The sequence below is a fragment of the Fundulus heteroclitus genome, chromosome 12 (genome assembly GCF_011125445.2).
Source record: "Fundulus heteroclitus isolate FHET01 chromosome 12, MU-UCD_Fhet_4.1, whole genome shotgun sequence".
NCBI lineage: Eukaryota > Metazoa > Chordata > Actinopteri > Cyprinodontiformes > Fundulidae > Fundulus > Fundulus heteroclitus.
In genome coordinates this window covers 904,492-930,789 of record NC_046372.1, presented here as the reverse complement: position 1 = coordinate 930,789, position 26,298 = coordinate 904,492, and the positions used below count along the sequence as shown (strand labels likewise).

Here is a 26,298-nt window from a genome sequence, read left to right as displayed (position 1 = left end):
AGACTCTGGAGACACGCACATGTGCAGACGCACGCACATGCCTTCACCCGCACGTATGCATCTAACACACACACATTTTGGAAGCTGTGGGAAATGAACAAATGGAAATCCAGTGCTTCACCAGTGAACTATTGGGGACACGGGAACAGGAGAGACAGACGACAAGAGACGAAAAGAGAAACAGTGGAGTATCTTGGTTTGGACAACTAGTCTCGTCTCACTGGATTAACTGTCCTGTTTGTCTCTGTGCTTCTCCTGCAGTGTCAGTGAGTCAGTAACATTTAGAGAATGGAACGGTGATAGTGTAGTTATGTTGTGCGCCTCAGAGGGCTGGAATCAGCACAGACAGAGAAAAACACCTCTGCCTCTACGAAGAAGGGCAAGCAAACCTAAAGGTGTTTTTTTTTTTTTTTTTTTTTTTTTACATAAAAGTGGCACTCAAATATTGACGTCTGCTGGACCCAAAAACACTACTTCCAAACTGCTTTTACATGTTGTTGAGCCAAGCATTAGTCCCAGATGCTGTTGTAGATGTTTTCCCAGGGAATTCAGTAATCCCTTCCTATGGAAAGCATACTGGGCTGTAACTTCTCACAAAATTAACAGTGAAGAAACGCTGTCAAAAAGTGCGTCGCAAGCTCTCCTTTTTCACATTGCAAGTAGCTCTGCTGCTATACTTCAAACAAAGGTCTGAATGGTCATTCTTAAGAATTAGTTACCATTTAGGTGTGAATTAAAAAACATACAAGCTGTTAAAACGTCTGGATAATTAAATTTTTACTGTTAACATTCACTACTCTCGTTTGCAACTTTTGACAGTTTAGGATATTGTTATTTGATCATTGGGTTAACAATTTGCATAAAACATCAAAACCATCCAGCGGGTGGCGGCATTGCACCCTTAAGATGGTTTTAAAATGCTTGAGAAAATTTTTGATTGATGGATTGTTCTCTGTCTGCTTGGAACATGAAGTGATGCAGTGTTACTTCTCCCTCACCTGTAGCTGAGCACTGCCGGTCAGCTTCTTGAATAAACGTATTTACAATTACATTTAAAGGAAATGCAAATTGGGCTGTTCTGAAATATTGTTGGAAATATGGTCTAAAGACTGTCTATTAAAAGCGAAATATGGTTTTAAATGTCTTCCTTTTTACCTTGAAATCATTCAGTTGTGGTCGATATAAAGTGGCACTGCATTTCTTTAGTCTGAATACCCAGTTTATTTACCCCCACAGCCCGTCTTTTGCCCCTGATCAGAGGTGCGTCTGAGAGCAACTTCTGGTGCTGTCCCTGTAATGATTCTGTCTGATCATGCTTGAAAAGACCCTGTTTTCAGTCTCCATGACGCACGCCCTGCTCCTTGTGCTGCACAGGTAATTAAGGTCTGAGCAGTCACACCTGCGGCGGCTCCAATTAAGTAGAGTCGCTGCCCCTGTGAGGAGCACTTTATATTCCAGGCTCTCCCTGTGTGTAACTGCCAGATTCTTGAAAGCCTTCTTGTAAGTAAACTATCCGGTGTCCCTTGATTGCCTTCCTGATCTAAAATTTTCTCATTCCTGTTATTTCTCCTGTCTGTCTTGCAGGCTGTCAACTGAATATTGTCACATGATGATGCTAATGATGAGTCCTTCAGTTTTACTCCAGCGGTTTTAAACAAATTGTTGTTGTGAAAGACACGCAGCTTCAAGTGCCTCTAAAATGATACAGCCATTTTTGAGATGTGCACTTATGTTAAGAATAGCTTTTCTGCAAAGTAATTGCTCTCATTAAACAGTATTGCAAGACGTTCTTTTAGAATTTGTAATAAGATGCAATTATTCTATCACTGGCTCAGTGAATCTCAACCTGCTAGTCTGTTTTGGCAACAGAAATGCTAGGTTGGACTCGTTAGGGTGTTGTTACTCATAAAACACAGATTAAAGAGCCACTCCTTGAGGCTATACACATTTATTAAGTATTCACATAATTGTACCCTGATTACTTAACTGAACACAGAAAAACTCAAAACAGTTCATATTTGCTTAAGGCTTTAAATTTATATTTGGATTCAGGAAACATTATTCCACCAAGACAGCTATAACTATTTCTTCTAAACTATGAAGAAGTAGGTGAATCAAGGTTGTAACATTGTTACTGTATTTCTTGAGTTGAGAAATTCTCTAGATAAAGTCCACCATCATATTAATCCTAGCTAATCTCTGTTAACGTCTCCATGAACCGTGTGAGGTGGATGAAAACATAAGCTTCACCCAAAAGTGTGTGTGTTTGAGGACAACAAATGAACTCCTTACCCTGTGAGAACAATTATGGGGTACCACAAGGTTCAATCTTTGAACCATTGTTATTTAGTATCTACTTAAAGGAGCAATAAGTAATAATGACACCTAGTGTTTCAAATCGGAACAACATGTACAGAACAGCTTGCTGTTTCCTCAATGATCCGTTGCTGCTTTGAAACCTGACTGAATTTTTACTTCCACGGGTCAAGTCTGTGATGTTGTATTCTGTTCTTTTTTCTGGTCCGCTTCTCTTACTGGCGTCCATGTTTGCAGGCTGCTGCTCTTTTGCCAAAATAAAATACCAAATGCTGCGCTCTGCTTTGGGAACCCTGAGAACTCTCATATGATTGGCTCAAGAACCAGGAAGTAAACACTGGCTACTCATTGCACCAAAGTAGTTCTGAACCGTACCTCTAGGTTTGAAAGGAGAAAATTGTGACTAAGACCTTGTTGATGGAGAGCACTGATTGTTTATAGGGAATGTTACTTCCATGCCAGGCAACAAATGAGAATGATTTTGATTCATTTTACCGTATATTTCTTACTCATGGTTCCTTTAAATTCGTTACCAAGCTGGTTTTTACAAGCTATTACATACTAATGATGTTTGGTATGTGCATATAAAAACAAATATCATCTGCACAACAATTAACAATTGTCATAAGTAAAATATATTACATGGTAAGAAGCACCTCATCTTCACCTCAATGTGTCTGAAACTGTATGTAGTTTTTTCAAGAAGGGCAAATGTTGGCATAGACCCTTTGATCTTGGTGCAGGGGAAAAGGCTGGAAATGGTACAACAATACAAATATCTAGGTGTAATAATTGATTCAGAACTCAGTTTGAATCATCATGTTAAAAAGTGAGGATTAAAAAGTCTCTCTTTCAAGAGAGAGACTTGGCCCTGGCCCTTCGGGCAGAGCCGCCTCCACCTCCTGAGGAGGCTGAGGTCCTTTGACGTGAGCAGGCCCCTGCTTAAGACCTTTTATGACTCTGTGGTGGCCTCCGTCCTCCTCTACGCTGTCGTCTGCTGGGCTCCTGGCAGCGCAGAGCGGGACAGAATGAGGCTAAATAAGCTGGTGAGGAAGGCCACTTCTGTCCTGGGCTGCACTCTGGACTCTGTGGAGGAAGTGGCCGAGAGGAGGGTGCTGTCTAAGCTCACATCCATCATGGACAACACCTTCCACCCCCTGCACCAGACTGTAGAGGAGCTGAGCAGCTCCTTTAGTGACAGGCTTAGACATCCTGCTTGTAAAAAGGAGCGTTACTGCAGGTCATTCATTCCTGCTGCCATCAGATTATACAATGCTGCAAAATAACTGTAACAATAACTGTAACTATAACTGCAACTGTAATCCTCTGCCTTATTTCTTTTTGTATGTTATTTTTTTCTTTTTCTTAACTACTTTTGATCCATGGTATAACGAGGACACACTATATATATATATATATATATATATATATATATATATATATATATATATATATATATATATATATATATATATATGATGCACCTCGTCCTACTTGACACCTTCTTCCTATGATTACTGATTACTGAGCCGATGTGACATGTGAATTTCTCCAATGTAAGATTAATAAAGCCTATCTTATCTTGTCTTAAGTCTTCAATCTGGTAAATTTCAAGTACGCTAGAAAATTATTTAACCATAGAATCAGAAGGTTTGCATTTTAATGCACTAATTACATTACATACATTAGCCCATGCAAACAAGTTTTGAGCGTTTTAACAATAAAAGTGAAAACATACCATCACTGTCATATTTGGAAGAAATATGGACTGTTAAACTGGAACAATAACCATTTTAGAGTAACTGCAAGTGCAAGAAAGAGGCGAAGAACAGGTTTTAGCAGGTTAGAATGGATGGAGAAAAGTGTCAGGGGTGTTGTTTTATAAAACAATATCAGCAAGAATGAGAGTTGTACAAGACGATGGTGAGAGCAGTGATGTCTGGTTTAGGGACAGTGGCACTCAGGAAGAGACAGGAGGCAAAACTGGAGGTAGCAGAGATGAAGCTGTTGAGGATCCCTTTGGGAGTGATGCAGATGGATAGGATCAGGAATGAGTACATCAGAGGGACAGCTCATGTTAGATGCACTGGAGATAAAGCATGAAAAGCCAGACTGAGATGGTTTGGACATGTACAGGAAGTGCAGACAGGAGGCTGAGAGGAAGACCAAAGAGGAGATTTGTGGATGGAGGTAAAGAAGACTTGAAGGTAGTTGGTGTGACAGAAGAAGATGCAGAAGACAGGATTAGATGAAGACAGAGGACTTGCTGCGGCGACCCCTGAACAGAGGTGGGTAGTAACTAGTTACATTTACTCAGTTACATTTACTTGAGTAACTTTTTGAACAAAATGTACTTCTAAGAGTAGTTTTACTGCGCTGTACTTCTTACTGTTACTTGAGTAAATAAAATGAAGAAGTATGGCTACTCTATCCACTGTGAGTGACTTCACTGAATAATGAAGAAACTTTTTTCGACCAAAAATGCACCAGAGAAACACGTCTACAGTTTACATTAAGGTGAGTTTGTTATTTTTACACAAGTTTTGTTGTTTTAATGTTCTATCTGCCGAGCTTATTGAACCATTTAGAGATCAAGTAACCATACAGGAAACAGTAGATATTGTTATTGGAAGTACTTTGCACTGTCCTAGCTTACTGTATATACATTAACTGTTTGGTTTCACAAGTTTTATCTTGAAAAACATTGTTTAGAAAAGTGTTTCTACTGCCTGAACTTGTTACTTTGCAATTTTTATTGTTTGTACATGTTTATGCTAGTCATTAAAATACTAGAATTTGTACATGATTTAATATTTTTGCCTGACCGACATTTTTAAATATTAAATCAGTTGTTATAAATATTTACTCAGTACTTGAGTAGCCTTCTTACCAAATACTTTTTACTCTTACTTGAATAATTTGTTGGTTGGGTACTTTTTACTTCGACTTAAAATAAAAATATGTTGAAGTAGTGCAACTCTTACTGGAGTAAAATTTCTTGCTACTCTACCCACCTCTGCCTCTGAAAGGGAAAAGCCACAAGATGAATAAGAAACTGGAACAATAGGCCTATTTAAAATCTTTAATGGCCTAGCTTTGCAAGAATTTGTTAAGCAGAACATGAACAGGTCTTCTACAATGGGCTGTAGAGAAGATTACACTATCCCATTTATAAAAAGTGTTTCTGGACAGAATACGTTGTCCTGTCGAGTAAAAAAGCTAAAACTAAAGCTACAATCACAATGTTGCATGACCATGTCATCACCATTGTTGTTGTTATTGTGTTTCATATTTATTTATTTTTTCTCTTGTGTATTAGAGCCCATGAACCTCTCCAAGTGGACTAAAGATAAAAATCAATCTTACTATACAATATATATGCTGTCCCTGCTTTAAATGAATGAATGTCAAATTCAAGAGGGTATTCTAATAAACTGAAAACATTCTCATGTCTGCCCGTCAAAGCAAGTTCTTCCTGAAAAGCAGACAGCAAAATACTAGAAGAAATCTCTAAAAACCATAAATCATAATTGCAGGAGCTACAATAGACCCTTGTCACAGTTTATGAGAAAGTACATGCCTCTAAAATCAGAAAGAAACGGCAAAGGTTTAATTTTCATGGAAAGGGTGTAAGGAGGAAATATTTGCTCTCTAAGAAAAACATGAAGGCCAGACTGAGGCTTGTCAGAGAGAACAGAAATGAACACAAGGACTTCTGTAGAAATGTTCTTTTTACAGAAGTCTTCTACAATTGAATCATTTTAGATACAAGAAAAGAAGCCAAACTCTTAAACCACATGCAGAGTTTTAGAAAAATAACACTGGCGCTGGAATTATCATGGTATGGGGATGCTTAGGTGCCACATCCTCCAAAACGGCATTCCCCATTCACGATAGATCAAAACGAATGACCCCCCTCCTCTCCCTGGGTAGATTTTTATCCAGATAAGCAACCATATTGCTGTTCCAGCAGTGGAAGTGGAAAGAAGAAAAGAACGGTCCCAAAACTGGCCTGATTCCACAAAAAGGTTCCTGCACTAGAAATGCACCTTCAGAGGTAGGAATAGGTTGATTTATCAGAAGAACAATTGTTTTAATCCTGTAACAGTACCAGGTGCATGGGTTAGACCACATTCAGTGCATAGGAAGCACATTTTGTTCCACTGATCACCATCAGACTGTAATTGTAGAACGTGAACAATGAAATAAGAAAATAAAAACAATAAGAACCAAAACATGTATATTGATTGAATTCTACGTACAGGGTTTATAAATAGAAACTAAATCAAAACATAATGAGCACCAAGCAAAAGGAGATTCAAACAAGATCATCTACTGTCGGATCAGATGAATGTCAGTAAATATACTGCAGAATTCAACACAACAGTAAATAAAATTAATGCAATGTTTCTGTTTTTTTTTTTTTTTTATGTTTCAGCAAACACTACAGCCAATCTCTCCAGAGGTGGCATTATCTGTCCGTTTGTCGGTCCCGCCTGAAATGTTGCAGGCTAATGTGCGGATTACAACGCAGTTTCACAATCCCCAGAGGACTAATCCTAATTAGTCTGGTGATCCCCAGACTTCTCCTCTGTGGCTCCATGAGTTTTACATTTGTGGTTTAGAGTGAAACATCTCAACAACAGCTTAATGGGCTGCAGTAAAATCTGGCGCACAGATTAACTTCCTCTCAGCGTAAATGGCGATTTTGGTGGCCTAACTTACCCATGTTACTGTGTAGGACTAAACTTATTTTAAACTAAATGCTATTCACCCCGAGTTATCGTGAACTAAACATAGCTGCTCAATGATTTTAATACACATTGATTTGCAATAGTGTTTGAGCTTTAACTTTTTTTTTTTTTTCAGAAAATAAAAACAGCAAAGTTCAGTGTATTTTGTTCGAACATGAAAACACGGTTTTCAACATTTTTACAGACCAAGTTAGCCTATGAGTCAATGCTTTTGCAAAAACAACTTTTTGCTGCATTTATATCTGGAAGTCTTCTGGGGCTCCGTCACGTTTTGCACATCTGCAGGATGAATTTCTGACCCATTTGTAAAAAAGTCCAAACTATGTCAGATTGCATAAATTTTTTACTTTTCTGCAGATTCTTAATTATATTTAGAGGTTTACTTTGACTGGGCCGTTCTAACACATTAATTTTTGACTTGATCCAAAGCCATTTCCTTGTAGCTCTTGCTGTACGTTCAGGGTTATTGTGCTGCTCCACCCCAATCTCAAGTCTCCTGCAACTTCTCACATGCTTTCTTCCAGGATTGCCCCATATTTAGTTGCATCCATTTTCCCCCTAACTCTGACCACTTTCCCTGTCCCTCCTAAAGTAAAGCAACCACACAGCATGATGCGGCCACCACCATGTTTCACCAAGAAGATGGTGTGTTCTGGATGGTACCCTTGAGTATGGCTCAATAACTTTATCCTTGACATGTTTTATTTGTTGTTTGGTCTTAATTTTAGGGATGTAAGAGTAAAGGGGCCTGAGTGCATTTCTTTTACATGACACAGCTGCAAGGAGATGCCTAAAACATGTGGAGCAGGGGTACTGGAGGACCAGGTTTGGGAACCACTGTTATATGGGAACGCTTTTCTTAAGCATAGATAGGGAAGATGGTTATAGCTGATCTGAATATGGCTCCAAAAATTCTTGGCAATGCTGGAAGAAAGCCTGTTACAGGCTGCAAAATACTTGAGACTGTATTGGAGGTTCACCTTCCAGCAGTACAATGACTCTAAGCATACAGTCTCTGTCCAGTCTGACTGAGCTTGAGCTAATTTAAAAAAAAAAGGGCAATAATTTCAGTCTACTGATACTCGAAGCTAGCAAGGAGACATTTCCCAAAGCATCTGCAGCCATAAATGCAGCAAAAGGCCGTTCTACAAAGAGTTGGAAAATGCCCTCATCGATTTTTATAGGTTTTATTTGCATAGAAAAAAACTGAAAGCCACGTATCTTTTTGCTGTTACTTCTATTAAGCATTACATGTCCTGTTCTAGCACATAAAACACCTCCAAAAACACATTGAAGGTTGTAACATGACAATGTGTAAAGGTTGATGGGGATTGACTACTACTGCAAAGGACTGTAGATGCAACAAAAGGAAAATACAGAGGGCCCTGATTTTTACAGCAAACAATGGTATTTTTTTTTTTGGAGCAGCAGTTAATTGAAGCAATGCAGTGTTTTCGGAAAGAAATATCTTTGGAGGAGTAAACTTCACCAGGATTGCATAAAATGGCTGGCACTCCTGAAAAACATGTGGTATGAATTATCTGCGCAGCACTGTGGGAGACAAAGGCACACAGAGAGAGGGAGCGAGAGAAAGAGACGCGAAGAACATTTCCACAAAATCTCCCAGTCTATAATTGAACGCTGTCTTTTATTTTGCTGTTTTCTGCCTTTTGAAGCCACACTGCTCCATGCTATCTGAGAGCTGATGGATGTGTAATGAAGTGTGGAGGAGAACGATTGCAACTTCAGCTGAAATGTCTGTCATTCAGCCTCTCAGCCCCAAACACTTAACAATGAGACGGACAAGTCTCGCAGATGAGAACAGAAATCATTTTTTAAATACAGAGGCACGCTTCCCGTGCGTCACATAATCTCATCCATTAAAGGTGCGTGTGTGTTCGCTGCGGGGGGTCCATTAACAAAATATGACTGTGCCATATAATAGACTTGTCTGCCAAATTACAGGAGACAGAGAGGTAGCTTGTTAGAAGAACTGAGGGGGAGGTATGTGTGTATGAGAGAGAGAGAGAGAGAGAGAGAGAGAGAGAGAGAGAGAGAGAGAGAGAGATGAAGCCTAAATGAACAGATTAAGAGCACCGCTCTCATCAAAAAGGCACATTAACTAAGTGTTGGTATCGTTAATAAGACACAGGCTCAGGCAGTGGTAACAAGGGCTTTAAATATAACGGAGCAGACAATAAAGCGGTGAATAATTACTTCATGTTTCAGCTTCTACTTGTTATGAAAAATAACTTAATTCCTTGCAGATTTATTGTCTTTTAGCTCTTTTAAAATTTGCCCTTAAATGTTTCCGGCTATCAAACTAATTTCAGACAAGGGTAAATTGAGTAACTATAAAATGCAGTTTCAAGCAACAATTTCTAATAGCCTTGCCGTCTGTGAAAAAAGTAATCATCAACAAACGTAAAGGCTGAACCCCCATTGGTTGCTGCCGTCAAGCGTTCGCCACAGCTGTCAGAGAGGCTATTACATCCACTATTTGGTCCACTGTTCTGTTTTATTACAGTCACAGAGATCTAATTTTTACTATTCCTTTTTTCAAATACATAATGTACTGACTACTCTTAGGAAGGAAGGAGGATTTCACCCAGCATAATAACAAAAAGTGTTTCTGAACAGGATTACCAACTATAGCTTTGAGTTTGCGACCACTGATTTAAGTCATTTCTTGATTTTTTATTTTTTTTTTAAGGTCCAGCACTAAACAGCTTTGCTTGTAGCTCATGAAACTGCACCAAGCTCCCCAAGAAATGTGGTTAATCACATTTAATCAAAAGATCCGATGGGGGGCCATTATCTTTCACTTAGCGCCAGGTTGGTTTGGATAGCCTTTTTATACAAAAAAAATGCATTTTGTACCAACTCTTGCTATTTTTGTCTGATAATAAAACATATTTGATGACCGGAAACAGAAATAAATGATTCAGAAAGCAAAAACGCAAGACGTCTATAAAGGGGCAAAGACTCCATCACAGCCCTGCAGACATGACACAGAAAGACGCAGGCTTGTACACCTCTCTAAATCCAAATCAAACTGCCATGAGTCACACTGTCACTGTGGCAACAGTGGCCGACTCCATGCAGAACGCATTCTGTCATCTCTCTTCCCATTTCCCTGCGCGCCACACACAGCCACAGCCACCGTTCGGCTGCACTAATTCCTGCACTGATCTCTGGAGTGCATCAATGCATAAAGCACTTCAGGTGTTCGTGTCTGACTACCACAGGTCAGAGAGCGATTTCTATCCCTCAAATCTCTAAAAAGCTTCTCATCTCCCCCCCCCCCTTTCAACCCCCACATAAAATGGGAAATTATTTTCTGCTTGAACACTAGTAAAGAAGCGGATGTTTCTGTCCTGTGGATGTGACATGAGGGTTTTTAAAGGAGGGTGGTGGGGGAGCTGGAAGCTGGATCCGCACTCTTACATTTCAGCCACCAGATGGTGTCTCCCATCGCTGCACAGAGAAGAATGAGAGAGGAGGGTGGGAGGAGGTGCTTTGGTTGTTGCCTGCTCTATCCATCTTCATAAACACAAGCAATAGTCATCCTCTGAAAACAGCAACAGAGATAAATTGAGAGGACGCTTGGTTACGGCAGGCTTCCCGGTTAGTTGGCCAGGACTGCAGGAGTATCTGTTGTAAATTTATGGCTCTGTTTGTTGTCGGTGGTCTCTGTGGCTTTGGATGTGCTTGAAACAGTCTCTGGTATTCATTGGCATTCAGTCATGCATCCTTACTCAGAAAATCATCACTGAGGGCTAAGGAGTCTGTCTAAGAAACAGCACATGTGAACATACTCTTGTTTTCATCTTGGAAAAAAGATTCTCATCTAATCAGAATTGGCTGATAGAGTCTTACCTAGGGGATGCTTAGATTTTCCTTTTTTTTTTCTTTCTTTGTCTTTGTTTATGCATGTGTTTTCTGCTGCACTTGGGCCATTTGAATGGAAGAATACATCTACACCAGATGGCTCTACTTTTTTTTCTTTTTTTTGTGGTAATGCATTTATTCAGATTCAGAAAATCAGATAAGAACCACCAGTTTAACAGTTTCTTTTTAATGTGATGCAGGGGGCAGGCAGTTTACCTTCGCATAAAGAGTAGCTAAATCTTTAAACAAAAAACTATGTTCAGTTTATATGAAAAGCATATACCCACACAAAGGTATTTTTATGTATATAACACCTTTCACACATAAAAATCAACGTGTTATGGAGTAAAATATGAATAAGGAGTGCTGTGAAAAAAGTAGACTGTTTTGGAAGTGGTGCCTCGTGTTATTTTGGTGAATAACTAAAACAACATTTTAGAAAATGAACATTTTACGGCTTCAGGAGAGGAACGACTTGCTGTAAAAGATGAAACCATGAATCCTGCTCTCTTCCAGAAAATCCTGAATAAAACCAATAGTTTGTGATTTTAAGCTGAAGCACTCTCCACAGTGCAGGACAATGACTCAAAGCCAGAAAGTCTACCCCTGAATGGCTCCAAAACAAAATGAATGTTTATCAATGACCTTGTCAAAGTCCTGAATTAGATCAGATTGAGATGCTGCAGCAAGATGTTAAACAGGCATCTACTGTGGCAGAGTTAAGACAATTCTGCAAACATGAGTGGGACAAAATTCCTCCAGTCATTGCAAACGCTTTATGGCAACTGCTGCCATCATGGGTGTGGCAAGCATTTTTTTGGTTTTGGGAACAATTACTTTTTTGACAAAGGGGTAGCTTGGCTTGCTTTAAATAAAATAACTATGCAAAAACTGCTTTTTGTATTTACTCAGGTTATATTTGTCGGATATTAACATTTTCTAATCTCAAACATTTAGAGTAACAAAAAAAATCTAAATAAATGTTTAAAGAAACAAAGTCTGTCAAGGCACTCTCCTCGCTGGGCGGACATAATTTTGTAACTATAAGATTTTGTCCACAAATCCACATAAATGTGTGTTCTCTTTTTTTTATCTACATTTTAATCATATAGAAATGAAAGCAGAAGGATATACAACAATATGATTTGTGGAGAGGCCAGATTTTGGAAATAACAACATTCAGACAGTATCAACCCACATTACTAAAAAAGATCATTACATTTTACATACAATGAGCTTAAAATCTATACTTGCCATTCAGATCCAGTGTAGGCTGTCCATTGTTGAGTCCATCCTCAGAAAAAAGTAAGAAAATTACCAAATCAATTAGAGAGACAGAATTTACTATAGATTATTGTTAAAATACCTCTTATGGTTGTAATACTGATCTGTTGAGCATGATCACAATTGAAATTTTGTAAAACATGTGCAGCTAACGATAAAATGCTGCACTTGGCAAGAGTACAAAGAAAAATACACCAGAACTGGTGGATAACCTGTCCAAGTCAGCAGAACTAACTTTGGTTTTGCCTGAACTAAACTAATGTCAGAAATATCACCAAGTACAAAAACGATGCAGTCAAAGTTTGTGGTATGGATGATGGACCAAAGCGGTAATGGGATCTTGGGGGCAGCATGGTGAATTGAAAGGTTTAATGACAACAAAACGCTAAAACTTAAGCCATGACACAAGGAGAACAGGAAACAGAGCGTGGACACGCAGTGAAGCTGAGGGAGAGAGACTTTTTAACACAGATAGAGTGGAGCTGAGACACAAAGAACTATCACGCAACACAGAGATGTAACATAAATAACGCAAAAAAAAACAAAAAACAGAACACAAAATAGACTAAGAAACTGAACACACTGTATGATATAATATGGCAAGAACTAAATAAATATAAACAAGCAACAAAGTAATATTGACACAAAAGAAAATCAAACACCTGGAGATTGTGACTGGTGCTTTATCAGTGGGTCGTACACATCCTAAGATGCACACACTGTGAGACCTCCCTCAACAATAAATCCAACATTCCTTACAAGGGAGGGTCCGTGGAGAATTGGGAGGATGATCCTCCTAAATTTTGAGCATTTACTTCATGGTGAGATGGGAACAGTAACCTAAAGGAGACATTTATAATACCTGTCCTCCTCCCACAGTAATACAACAGTGGTGAACTAATTCTGCAAATATTCAGTTTTGTGCAATGCTCAGATGTTATGGAAGATACCGGTCACAAAACTTCAGAAAGCTGTCATAACAATAATGAGTTGGGGGAAATATTGCATACGCTAATTAAATAAGACAGAAGTTCTTAGCAACCTGATGTAACAACCTAATGTTAGTTTCTAACAAATAATGTTTGGGGATAAGTAGATTGCAAAAGGTAAAATGTTTTTCTGTGTTATTGTTCACATCCTGAAAAACATGCACCAGAAACTGGACCCAATTGTTGTTTAATAATACATATCAGGAGTCCTTGACAAAACCCTTGGTGCCTTATTATTTGGTTGATTGAATTTTTGGTTTTCCCCTCAAAGAATCATGAAGATTCCTGTCCTTTTTGGGTGTTAGGTAACATTCGCCATGTGCACACACAGAGTTCTTGGTGATATTGGTTTAAAAGTTTAACAACTTTAAGAAGAATCCTCAGAGCTTCTAAAGCAGGAGAGCAACTTCTGTAAGTTTTCTCATAAGATATTGAATCATATTCAAGTATGATACCTTTTGAATTATCACTGAATCATGTTATAGCAGAGGTCAAACTCACTAACATTAGCCTAGCATAGCATAAAAACAGAGGGGACATCAGTGTAAAAAGCAAGAGCTGTATGTGTGGAGTCAGCAAATTATAAAGCTCTTTGTTTTTAAGGAGGCACGTTTTCAGGAAATGTAAAAAAAAAAAAAAAGCATTCTAGTAGCAATCTCCGCAATTAAGTTGTTCATTAATACTATTTTATTGTTTGACGTGTTTAAAGTCTAGTTAAAGTTTTCTCATGTACATGATTTGTGTTGCCCTGCTTGCTGCACTGACTCCTGGTTGATCTCCATGCGATGCCATACTGTTTTTTTTTTTTATTGTTGTTGCTGTTTTGTTTTTTGCTGCAACACACATCATTCAGATGTTTTAAGTTATTTTCACATTTGGCATCAAGAATAAACATAGAAACATGCAAGAACAGGGGCTCCTGGGAACATGGATAATTCTCCCTGTTGTGTTTATGTCTGTTTTTCCACTCCAGTGGCGGTTTTTGATGCGGGCCATATGGGCAGTTGCCCAGGGCGACATTAGAAAGGAAGCCCACTGGCACCAGATAAAAAAAAAAAACGTGACATTACTTCCACTTGTGCCTTGAAGATAATTTCTATTACTCTTATTTTTGTACATTGAATGGGAAGTTTGCCCCTGTGTGTTTAGTTAGGCACTCCTTGCTTACAGCCTATGTCATTAGGAAGTTGTACACACACTAGTGCAACAGAGGACTAGCCTAAGGATATTAGATACCCACTGATGTCCAAAATAGGAGGAAATGAGATTAAATCAAATGCCAAACAAGTATTACCACTGGCATCAATATGTCAGGTTGATGTATTTATGGTTGTATGAACCGATATGCTGAAAAAGAACTTAAGTTTTACCTCATACAAGGAATAATCAGCCGTTTCAGAACTACTGAAGGTCTGAGGATATTATCAGAAATGCACATGCACTCATTTCATATCAATCAATCAATCTATCAAGCAATCAATCAATCTTTATTGTCAACTACAATTTGCATTGCAATCGAAATTACAGTTTCAGTACAACCATCCATCACATACATCACATGAGAGATGGACAGGGGAATGGTTGACTGAGGCTTTGCGTGCCAAAAGAACGCAGCCATTAGGCGCCTTCCTTCGACTGCCAAGGACCCCGCCGTGACGCGGTTTCCTCAGGGCGCTGGCTTTAACTCTGTGGAAGCAACCACCTCTGTAAGGTTATCTGTCTACTCTTTGATTTTACTAGAAACCCCGGTTTTCATAAACAATTGTTTAAATGCATAAACACACAGTTTCATGCATTTAAATCTGGATCTATAGCATTAGATAATAATAAGATAAGGTAAGAATTCCTTTATTGTCCCGCAGTGGGGAAATTCGGGTGTGACAGTTACACACAATTATTAGCAATGAAGAAGAACAGAAAGAACAAACTAGTCTAATATAAAATGAGCTCTAAAGAAACAACAAGAGCAGAAGGTAAAAAAGTAAATACCAGAGTAGAAAAATATTGCACAGTGGAAAGATTTTTTAACGGTCCAGCCTATTTACATAACACACAATACTATGCTATGCAATGTGCATGATAGTGCAGCAGCCTCCTGAAGCAGCTGAGGCGTGTGCAAATTACCATAACATCTGGGGAACAGCGTAAACATTTAACAATTGGATCAGAAGCTGTGCAACCATTAGCATGATGTAAACAGTTAGTGAGTCTGTTGTGAGCAGTAGAGATTATAAAGTGTGACTGCAGCCAGGAGGAACGACCTGTGGAAACGCTCCTTTAAGCATCTAGAATGCAGCAGTCTGTCAGCTCTCCAGCTCTGCAACAGCTCCATGCATGGGCTGGGAGACATTGTCTATCAGTAAGGAGATTTTTCTTACAGTCCTTCTGTCTCCCACCATCTGCACTGGTTCCAGGGGGCATCCCCTGTAAAAAGGCTTCAGGTGTACAGAGTTGACATGAAGACAAAATAGTTAACCATACCTGGATATGTAATGCCCGGGAGAAGCTGTGGGCCTATCCTCTAACCAGCTATCCTTTCAAGTGGATCTTCATTCCAGTTTAAATGTTTATTACATGTATTATATGCGGGAGTCCTTTTGTGTTTTCACAAACGGTCTCAGTACATTCGATTTTTTGGTTTTAGCTGCTATATGGTTTGTTTTAAGCCTAAAGCCTCTTAAAAACACAAGTATCCACAAAACGTACTAATCAGTGCAAGTACCTCCGATATGTCTGCACATTAGGGACCTTTGGAATTTGATGAAAGCAACTTTATTTACCTGGTTAAAACTGAGCTGGATGAGCACATTAATGCTGACCAGCAGAAATGCAGGTTTGGACAAAATATTTATTGTTGCTGACTAGGAACTGAGGAAAAGGAGGAACTGCAGTGTCCTGAACATCAATGAGAGTTAGTTCTAATACTGATGAAATGTAGTGGGTTCTAAAAAAATCTTGAAATGTTTATATTTTTTTATCCTTTTCCAAATCTGGATAAATAGGGAGAAAGGAAATTTAGGAATGAAAACTAGTTATAATTTCAGGGGTTATTTCCCACTCAGTCTTCTAAAAGATAAGAATCTAAATTAAAGACTTCTGTTAATAAACTCTTTGTGGTACTGATCCCTTCATTTCATCTGGGGAGTGACTTGCTTGTCCATTGTGCCGTTCTGCTTTTAACCAGTTTGGGCCTGTGTCATCAGTTTAACTGAGATTGTGAAACATCTGCACCCTACAAACTCTTTCTTATACAGTGCTCCTGCTCATCTTTTCAAGGAAGTTTTTCCATCTGTTGGGTCAGCAACTCTTTGAAGCCGTTATTGAACAGCCTTGTTGATAAAAAGGCATGGTTGAACTCAAACTTCCTCCACTTCAACAATATTTTAAACTGAGGTTATGCTATTTGGGAGCTCAGATCTTTCCTAAGCTACTTCTATCACACAGTCGCTCTGTCAGAAATCCTGGCATAGTCTTTGACAGTTCCTTTAAATTCACAAAGCAAATCTGCTCTGTTGTCAACACAAGCTTTTTTTTTTAACCTACAACATCTAAAGGCTTATTTCCTTCATAACATTTTTCAAAGATTGAGCCATATTTTTACATCAACCTGGCTAGATTATTGTAATTCCCTTTATGTCGGTTTAGATCAGTCATCTCTTCACCGCTTGCAGCTTGTACAAAACGTTGCAGCTCGTCTGTTAACAGGAACGACTACGTGGGAATGTACGTATAACTCCAGGGCTGGCTTCACTCCACTGGCTTCCTGTTGGTTACTGGATGGATTTTAAAATGTTGGCACAGATTTTTAAGCATTATATAGCTTTGTATGAGATCCTTTGTGTATGATAGGGAAAGACTCCTCCACAGAAAGACGAGGGTCAAACTGCCAGTTGCTCTTGTTCTGAGGTCCTTCCAGAAAAGTTGCGGTGATCTCTGTTGCAGCTCCAAAACTGTGGAATAGTGTATCGATTCAGTTAAGAGCTGCTCATAATCTCCAGGCTTTTAAGGTGCTTTTATAGACCCCCTCTACTCCTTGGCTTTTAAATTTAATAGGGCTGGATATCTGCATTGTTTTTATTTCCTTTTGAACTAATGAATTATTTTATTAATGTCTTTGGTGTGTAACCACCCTATCAATGTGTTCTTACTGTGCAGCACTTTGGTGCAACTTGTTTGTTGTAAAGTGCTATATAAATGAAGTTGACATTAAGACAAATATATATGGTTTTTACACTGATTTTTATTGAAAAGAGTTCACTTCTTTACTTTTGGTTTGCCACATGGAAACTTGAGTGTGTAATCCAAATTTATCATTTTGGTTTCTGATTTAATAGAGAAATAAACACAAAAAAGTCATTTCAGTGCTTTTCAGCCCATATATGCTTTTCTTTCAGGGATTTGAAGTGGAGTTAAGATTATTGAACTGAGTAGAGTTTGGATGCCTAAATAAATGCTATTACATATTCCTATTTTTGTGAAATTCATGTCTTTCTGATTGTAAACTGTGATTTAAAGTATCTGTATTTAAGTCTAATCCAAATCTAATCTGTCTAGTGTCTAGTTATTTAAAAAAGTTAATAACCTTTTTCCACAAAGCAGATACAGATGGCAGCTTCAGCACTTTGTTGCTTCTTTGTAGACAACATAGACAGTAAAACCAAACGATGTGAATATATTATACTCAAATATCCATAATCTGATGAAAAAAGATGGAAAAGCAAAACAAAATAAGCACAATAACAAGTAATTAATGATTTGTAAATAATAAACCATCACAAGGTTAATGTTTTGTACTGAAATCCGTAGGACAGGAAGATTGTTCAGAAAGGCTTGAAATTTGAGTCTGAAAACATAAAAGTCTGAAATGGAAATTGTTTTAGTGATCTGATCCAAAATTATTCCATCCTCCACCATTTTAGATTTAAAATTAACAAACTGCTTGGGTTACAAGGAGTTTGTTTCTGATAGGACATGAGATTGACACCTAATTAAATATTATAAAAACAGTATGAAAGGATAATGTGTACCAGATACATTCCAAAACATTGATATTGCTGCCGGTGAGAAGAAACATGCTGGCACATAAAAAAAATGCATTAAACTTTAATCTGCTAGGGGGTGTGAGTAATGTTATGTAGAACAGTTTAATCATCATTAGTTTTCACATTGTGAATGTTGACAGTTTTAGGTAATCTTTGTATCTAAAGAGGCTGCTGGGCACAGAGGTTTCTGGCATGAAACCAACTTTGATAGTAAACTTGGTGGGGGGAAAGAAATCCATGCGTTGAAGCTCAGATTGATGAGGCTGTTTTCCCTCCGGTTAAAGAGCACATTCATCATGCAGGATACGTTTTGCACTGCTGTTTCACCTTCATCCATCTCATCCTGTGTCTCACGTGCAGAGGAGGGTGAAGACGAGCCATGTGGGCTCATTTGCAGCCATCAGTGCGGAGTGATTTGGGTGCAGGCTCGCCTGCTCCTCTGACTTCTTTCCATCGGGTTGGGGAATTTTTTTTATTTTTTTTTTCTCTTTTTTGCAGCACAACACCAGTGGTGCCAACAGCTCCATCAGCACCACCAGATGCACTGAGTAACATTTGGGCAGCTCACTCTGCAACCATGGTAACAGGAGATTTTTACTAGTTGGCAGCAGCCAATAGCGGGGCACTTTGCGCTCACCTCCGTCCAATGACAGAACAGCCTCCAGCCCGGCCCACCTCGAACTGACACCGATGGGCTCGTGCAAAAACGACTTTGAGACTGGCTAATGAGTGCGAAGGAGATCGTGCGTGTGTGTTGTTGTGTGATGCGGCAGTAAAATCTGATGAGAGGATTCCCTCTAATTTACCTGCAAAATGGTAGAGTAGTACTCACTCAGAGAGCATCTTAAATTCAGCAGTGCAGGAACCCTGCTGCCTGTCATCTCGCTCCATCACACACTCACAAACAGAGGCATTTCTCAGCAGGTGACCAAGCAGTTTTCAGGGGAACAGAAAGGCTATACAATCTCTGACAGAAAGAAGAAAGCACGAACCACTGCGAGCTGTCAATAAAGTCATTTATTATTTCACACAATGGATAACATGAACAACTTCAACTGTAGTTCTTCTTAATAAGTGCTCAAGGCTGCCAGCCAACAGAAGGGTAGCAAAGAATGAGCATTTCTTTTTAAGGAAAGAGGAATTAAAATAATAATAAAAAAAAGAACCTACGAGATCATGAAAGAGAAACATGACCAAAAGCATGCCAGCAGACATGGATATACATATATAATACAGGTATATATGTGCTTAAGACATATATCTGTATGCTGGCAAATGCAAATACAAAATATATGTGTACGGTTACACATACATACTGTGAGGAATATATGCATATGCATGTGCATCTCTATTTACTCTATATGTCAAATATTTGCAGTTTTTAATATTCATACAATGTACAAAAATGCTTCATGAATTAAAAAATCCATTACAAAAAGAAATATATCAAACAATGTCCAAGTCTTGGTTCAAATTCAATTGAAATTCAACTTGTCTAAAATATTTATGCATACAATCAAAATTGAGCATGCAAATCAAGGAGAGCCACTCTAGAAAAAGGTTCAAATACACAATGTATACAAATTAAAATATGCCCACGCTGTTAGAAGAGCTCACTTTGTGCTCTACAGAAGTACGTTTATTGGTTTTCTCAATGCCTCGTTTGCACTCTGAGTTCGGAACAACGTTACAGCTTCAAATGGGAAACAGATGCTGGAAGGATGACAAGGTTTATGACTATGTGATATGAACAACCCCCCCACCCCCACCCCCACCATCTCAGGTGTAGGACTCCAATCACTGCATGCTTATCAGGGGAATAAGGTCAGAATGCAGTTGCCAGTTTGTCTCATCCTAAACGATGTCCGTCGTACATTTAATACAATAACGTAAGCTTAAACGCCGCTTACGAGTTAGAGGATGCTCACAGTGCCTTGCTAAACTATTCATACACTTTTAACCTTTTCACATGTTATCCTGTTACAGCTGCAATCATTCATGCTTTTTTATGGAGATCTAGTGGAACAGAGCAACACAGAATGTAGCGCCTAATTGTGAAGCAGCAGGAAAATGATACGTGGTTTTCAAAATGGTTCCCAAATAAAAACCCAAAAGCTGTATCGTTAACTCTGATACTCCCCTCCAAATAAAATCTGATGACACTGACTGCCTTTAGATGTCACGTAATGAGTAAAGCGAATCCACCTGTGGGTAATTTAGCCTCAGTATGTATCAAACTGTTCTGTGAAGGCCTCGGGGTTTGTTAGTGAACATCAGTGAAAAAAACAGCATCATGGAAACCAAGGAACAGAGCAGACAGGTCAGGGATGAAATTATGGTGCATGTTAAAGCTCAACTGGGTTTTTAAACCATTTGCCAAGCTTTGAACATCTTACAGAGATTTGTTTAATTCATCATCTGGAAATGGAAAGACTATGGGACAACGAAAAACCTATCAAGACATCACCAATTACTTAAACTGACAGGCTGGCCAAGGAGGGCATTAAATCAGAGAAGCAGCCAAGAGTCCTATGGCAACTCTGGAGGAGTTGCAGAGCTTATGACTTCAGGTGGGAGAAACTTTCAATGAGACTGTTTTGAATCGCGTTCTCATATTGTCGGGTGGAGAGGCATAACAAGTCCTGTTTGCAGGATACAAAAGAAAACACTCTAAGTCACCTTCAACACACCATCAGTGGGGACAGGGTACATGATCAGAGCGGAAGCTGCCTTCAAAACACACAGCCAAAGCTATAATGTAATGGTATAGATGAAAGCATTTTCTTGTATTGGAATGGCCTAGTCAAAGTCTAACTGAAATGCAAAGAAGTACAGACACAGTCCCAAATACCTGCAGGTGTTACTGGAGCTGAAGGTGGTTCAACAAAGTACAGAATTGACAAGGGAGGCTGAACGCAAATGCTTGCCACAACATTCAGATTTGTACTTGTAAAAAAATAAAAAAGGTTGAAAACCATGTATCATTTTCAATATGCACCACTTATGTGCTGGTTTATCACATAAAATCCCAATAACACACATATGAAGTGTTTCTGCTTCTAAAGCAACACGATTCAAAAAGGTTCACAGAGTATGAATTTTTTAGGGCCGCACCCTATAACCGTAGGTACCTGTACCGACTGACCCAGACTGGCGGCAAACAAGAGAGCACGATTCCCACCCACAACCACGTCCCCTCCGAAGTCTCTGTGTCGACTGAACGCTCTGGATTAGGACAATACTTGTCAGTGTTAGAAGGCACTGGAGCATTGGCTGGTAGAAGGAGAGACAAAACAGACAGGACACGACAGCACAGACATCACCTGGGGGCCTTTGACTCCACCGTCCAGAGACCACCGGTCCCACCGCAGCGTGGAGGCGTAGGCGGCCCACTGGTATAGATTTAACCTTCACCACACCAGACTGAAGACCCACAGAAAGTCCTCTATACCAAAGCAAGGTTAGGCACGCTAACATCAGGTTGGGAGTATTTTTGGCGTTTTCCTTTGAGAACTCCCCGACCAACACACAACCTTTCTTTTCGCGCTACAGCAACGCACCTTCTAGCTGCAAGCAAAGGAGCCAGAAGTCATCTGAAATCCCTATTTTTGGTCGAGTACACTACAGCTGGGCCTCGAAGGAAGTCTCACAAGGTAGTGAGAAAGATTATTTCAGCGTTCTTTGTAATTTAATGGGCTGGAATAATGACTGTACCAAATAGGCATGGGCTGTTAGGAGATTCTGCCGATATTGTAACCTTGAGTAAAAATATCACAGTTTCAGGTTATTAAGCTATAGCATGGTGCCTTGAATCCAAAAAGAGAAGAAAAGGACTACTTCCATTGCCAAAATCATATAACAAATTATTATATTTGTCATGATAGTATGTATAGGGCTTTAGTTATTATTTTCATGATACATAGACTAAAGCAAAAACATAAAATAAACACCTGATTAGGGCTTATTGCACATGATCTTACACTTTTTGCTGTTTGGCAACAAGCTGGTGTTAGCTGGTTATTCAGTCAGATCATCTCCTCTGGTAGCAAGCCTGCAATCAGCGGCTTTACTGACGTGTTGCTCTCAACTTGCCAACCGGGGCTTTAGGACATTACTGTCAATTAGAGGTATGGGTGGTGCCCCTTTAGTTTCTGCTATATGGCTGCCTGTTTTCATAAGCAAAGGCGAAGCGAAGTAGCTTTCTTTCAGTCAGGTGACCGGTGGAACCCAGCAACAGGTGGGGGAGGAGTAGCACTTCATTATTTTATGGAGCCGGAGAAACCTCCCATTACTCTTATGTCAATAAAATTACTTTAAATGGTACGACAGAGAACTTCAGCCGGCACATTTTAGAATCTCGGTGCGCCATAAAACCAGTAACCGACCCATGCCTGGTAACAAAGTTCATTATTACGTCATTTCTGTCAGTGTGCTTCAGTCTTGATGGAGACATATGGGGTACTGTGGCTTTAAGGGGGCGGTCTCTGGTTAGCAACCACGCGCGATGGACACAAAAAACACTATTTACAACAAACACGTCAATACTGTAGTTTTACATCTGTTTAAGGCTGTACTGCATAGAGAGGCAGTAAGTATAGTTTTCTTGAAATGATAGTCACTTTCTGCACAACTTTATTATTATCATCATTATTATTACAAATCAATACTGGTGTTATTCACAGTTCTCCTAACCCGGGGTTCACTTTATTCGGCAAATAAGACCACTTATTTCTCTTTGTCGGAGGGTGGACCTGGAACATGAATTTCTTTTAAGATCGTTGCCAGATACATTGCCAGATGCATAGCAAATAATATACGCAAATGTGTTTCCTGACAGCTGCTTCTGATCCTCCATTTGTCAGATGTTTTACTCGTTATGAGCGCGCGATCTTCAGTTACACATCAAAGACAGCGGGAAGAATCAATATCTTCGCACAGAAGCACATTTGACTTCTGCTGCACGGCGGTTTCTAGGTCGGTATATGATGTGCGTTAAATACAGCGAGTCCTGCCCCTCCAGCTCTTTCAGGATGACACGGGTCAGAAAGCAAGAAGAAAGCCCAGAGACAGAGAGATGCGAATGGACACAGGCGGCGTCAGGGTTCTGGTGACTTAAGACACACGCGTCGATATGCAAGATCAGGAACATGCTTGGGTCACTCTCTGAGGGGGATGGGAGGGGGGGGGGGGCACTCTTTGCCACTTTCTGTTCCTTCAGTCAAATGCAATCAGTGACGGAAAGGAAACATAAGGCACAAGTAGAGCTGCTGCAACTGAGAATATCACCCGACCCAAAGAAAACGGAACGAAAACAAAAAGTTCCCGAAGAAACACTGAACTATTGTTTATGTCTGGGGAAAAAATCCCAGCAGGACCCAAACCCTGTTATAGTCGAGGGTCAGAGAGTTAAACAGAAATGTTACTGACACCGTGATCCAACATGGCTACATTCTACAGTGCCCGCAGGAATGCTTTACTTTGCTGTCAATGTGGTGGAGAGTTTGCCTTACTTTCAAAATACTACGTCCTTACACAGACTTTGGTTTCAAAATCAAAACACTGGAATTACTTTATGAAAATCAGCTTGAATAGAAAAGTGGGCTGGGAGGGGTGGGGGGGGGGGTTGTGGGGGTAACTGAACTGTCCCATCGCGACTTAAACTCAGGCTTCATTTACTTTGTTTAAATGCTTTTTGGCTGCGCGGCCTGCATATACGAATTGATTAAAAAAATAACGCATGCTCTCTGGAATGGACGCCCAAACCAGTGGATGCAAGGAACACATAAGGCTAGAACAAGCATGTAAGTGCTGCATTTTGATTGATGCTAGTGAACGGTTCTTCATAGTGCATTTAACAAACTCTAAAAAGCTCACCAAAAAAAAAAAAAAAAAACGCCCGACATTCCTCTTTTTTGTTTTTTTTTCCAACACTCCCTCCCCTGCCCCCTCCCTGGGATACAAACACAATAATGAACGTATGAATGAATATACATGGTATTCTTCTGTCTGAAAACATACTTGTCTTGAGTCACACCCATGTCTGTTTTTGGTTATAAAACAATACACACTTTCATTATCTACAATTCTATTTAATATACTGGAAGCCAGTACACATCTATGAGCTGGTTTTTTCCCCCCCCATTGTACAAGGCAGGCAACAGTGGACTTTCAGTTCTATGTACAGTCGGGGGACAAGTCTTATCCACCGTATTGCCTCGATTCCCTGCCCAGGAGAGGCCTGAGCGGGAGGTGAGAAATACATGACGAACAGACTGAAACAAGGAAGCTCAAGAACTGCAGAGTGAAAACATCAGTAGGAGCAAATCTGGGGAAAATCGGGGGTTAAACGGGGAAGATGAGCTGCCAGGAAGTGTGAGTTGTTTTTCCTAAAAGGGGTGAGAAACCTTAGAAAATACCTTATGATGGAGGAAACAATCCCAGACAGGGTAGGGAGGGTTAATTACTGATGTATTATCCTGCATATCTTTCACAAGCTTCTAAAACAAGGCAAAAAAATAAGCAGAGCTGCACAGTTTTATATGAACCACACCCCCTCCCCCCCCTTCCCATTTGCTGGTAAATATATGGCTAAAGCCACATTCAGATACTGTATCGCAAAGTACCATACACGTCACTGTATCAGATACATAAAGAATCACATGAAATCCTACTCTATCATAAGTACCGCACACTTTTATAGCATCAGATTCAGTATCAAAGAGTACCGTAGAGTGCCGATGTGAGTAGAGGTCCGGTGGATCACTGAAAGGCCCGTGTCTGGTGGGGGGTTCCTGCAGACTGAGGGAGGCTGTTGTCTCCTCCTGCTGCACCGTTACTGCTCCGCCCCACTGTGCTCCTCACAACCAACCCAAGAGCAAAAAAAAACAAGTCAAAGTGCATCGAAGAGTTCCCAAATGAAGGGCACTGCATCTGTTAGGGGTGAAGCAGCTCTGATTCTGATCGCTGCTCTACCTTCAGTTCAGGGGTGGCAGTCTTTCCCCCCCACCCGTCCCCCACCCCCCGTGCAGTCTTACTGACTGCCAGGGGCCCACAGTTCGTCCCTGCTGTGGCCCCTACCTCTACGCTTGCTCTCTTTATTCGCTGGAGGGGGCACGGACCGCGCCTGATGCACCACCGTCTCGATAGTCGCCAAGATGGAGTCGTGGCCGGGGAGCTCCCGAGGCTCGAGAGTCAGGCTCGGCCTGAGGCTGTGCCTGCCTGGCAGGTTATCACACCTCTCCAGGACAGGCATCCCCAAAGTCCTCCCGTCACTCTTCCTGCCGGCCAGTACATCCAGACCCCGAGCATCGGCCCAAAGCTCCTCCCTCACGCTGGCCGGCTGCGACTCCGCTAAGGGCTGCTTTCGGGGCCGCCCGGGCCGCCTCTTGATGACATTATTTCCCGTTTTGGCTTGTCGCTGCAGACGCTTGGCGCGGAGGATCTTCTGCACATGATCAAAGTTCAAAGAGTGCATTCTCCTGACGTCCTTCTGGATCTGTTCCACCTCACGGCGTTTGTACCTCCTCTTAGCGGGGACACCTGGGGGAGTGAAAGGGAACGATTTAGGTGAGTAAATAGGTTGCAAAGCAAGCAAGACGTTTCGTGCAAAGCGTCGTGTAATTTAGCTCGTGGGAGAAGTTCTTTTTTTTTCTGCCTCAAGAGCTTCCTGCTAATTTTGAGATATTCATGTTAGCTTTTCAAAGCCCAGCTGAGCCAGGAGAGCAGATCCTATCCTGTAATTGTCTGTTAGAGAGCAGAGAGGAGGAGATCGCAGGAAACCCAAAAGAAATGTCTCCTTCAACCATTTAATATGTCGCCGCACAAAAACAAACTGGTGCATCTGGAGACAAGGCTGCCAAAAAGCCACACACACACTCTGGTACACACACACACATGCACATCCCAAGGCTCACCCCCAGCAGCACATAGACACAAATAGAAAAACACATGTGCACACATGCAGAAGGCCCCAACGTGCAGAAATAATGAATTCAGCAGTTCAGAATGGCTGAGCAGAAGAAA

At 40.3% G+C, this 26,298-nt stretch overlaps 1 protein-coding gene across 1 annotated transcript in view; it reads right to left on the bottom strand.

Moving 5' to 3' along the window:
* Positions 1-19,275: 19,275 nt before the first annotated feature.
* Positions 19,276-26,298, bottom strand: part of setbp1 (SET binding protein 1) — a 56,660-nt gene continuing 49,637 nt past the window's right edge. The window contains exon 7 of the mRNA XM_012861330.3: positions 19,276-25,815. Coding sequence (XP_012716784.2) covers positions 25,307-25,815 — 509 coding nt within the window. The 3' untranslated portion in view covers positions 19,276-25,306. The remainder of the gene's footprint in view (positions 25,816-26,298) is intronic.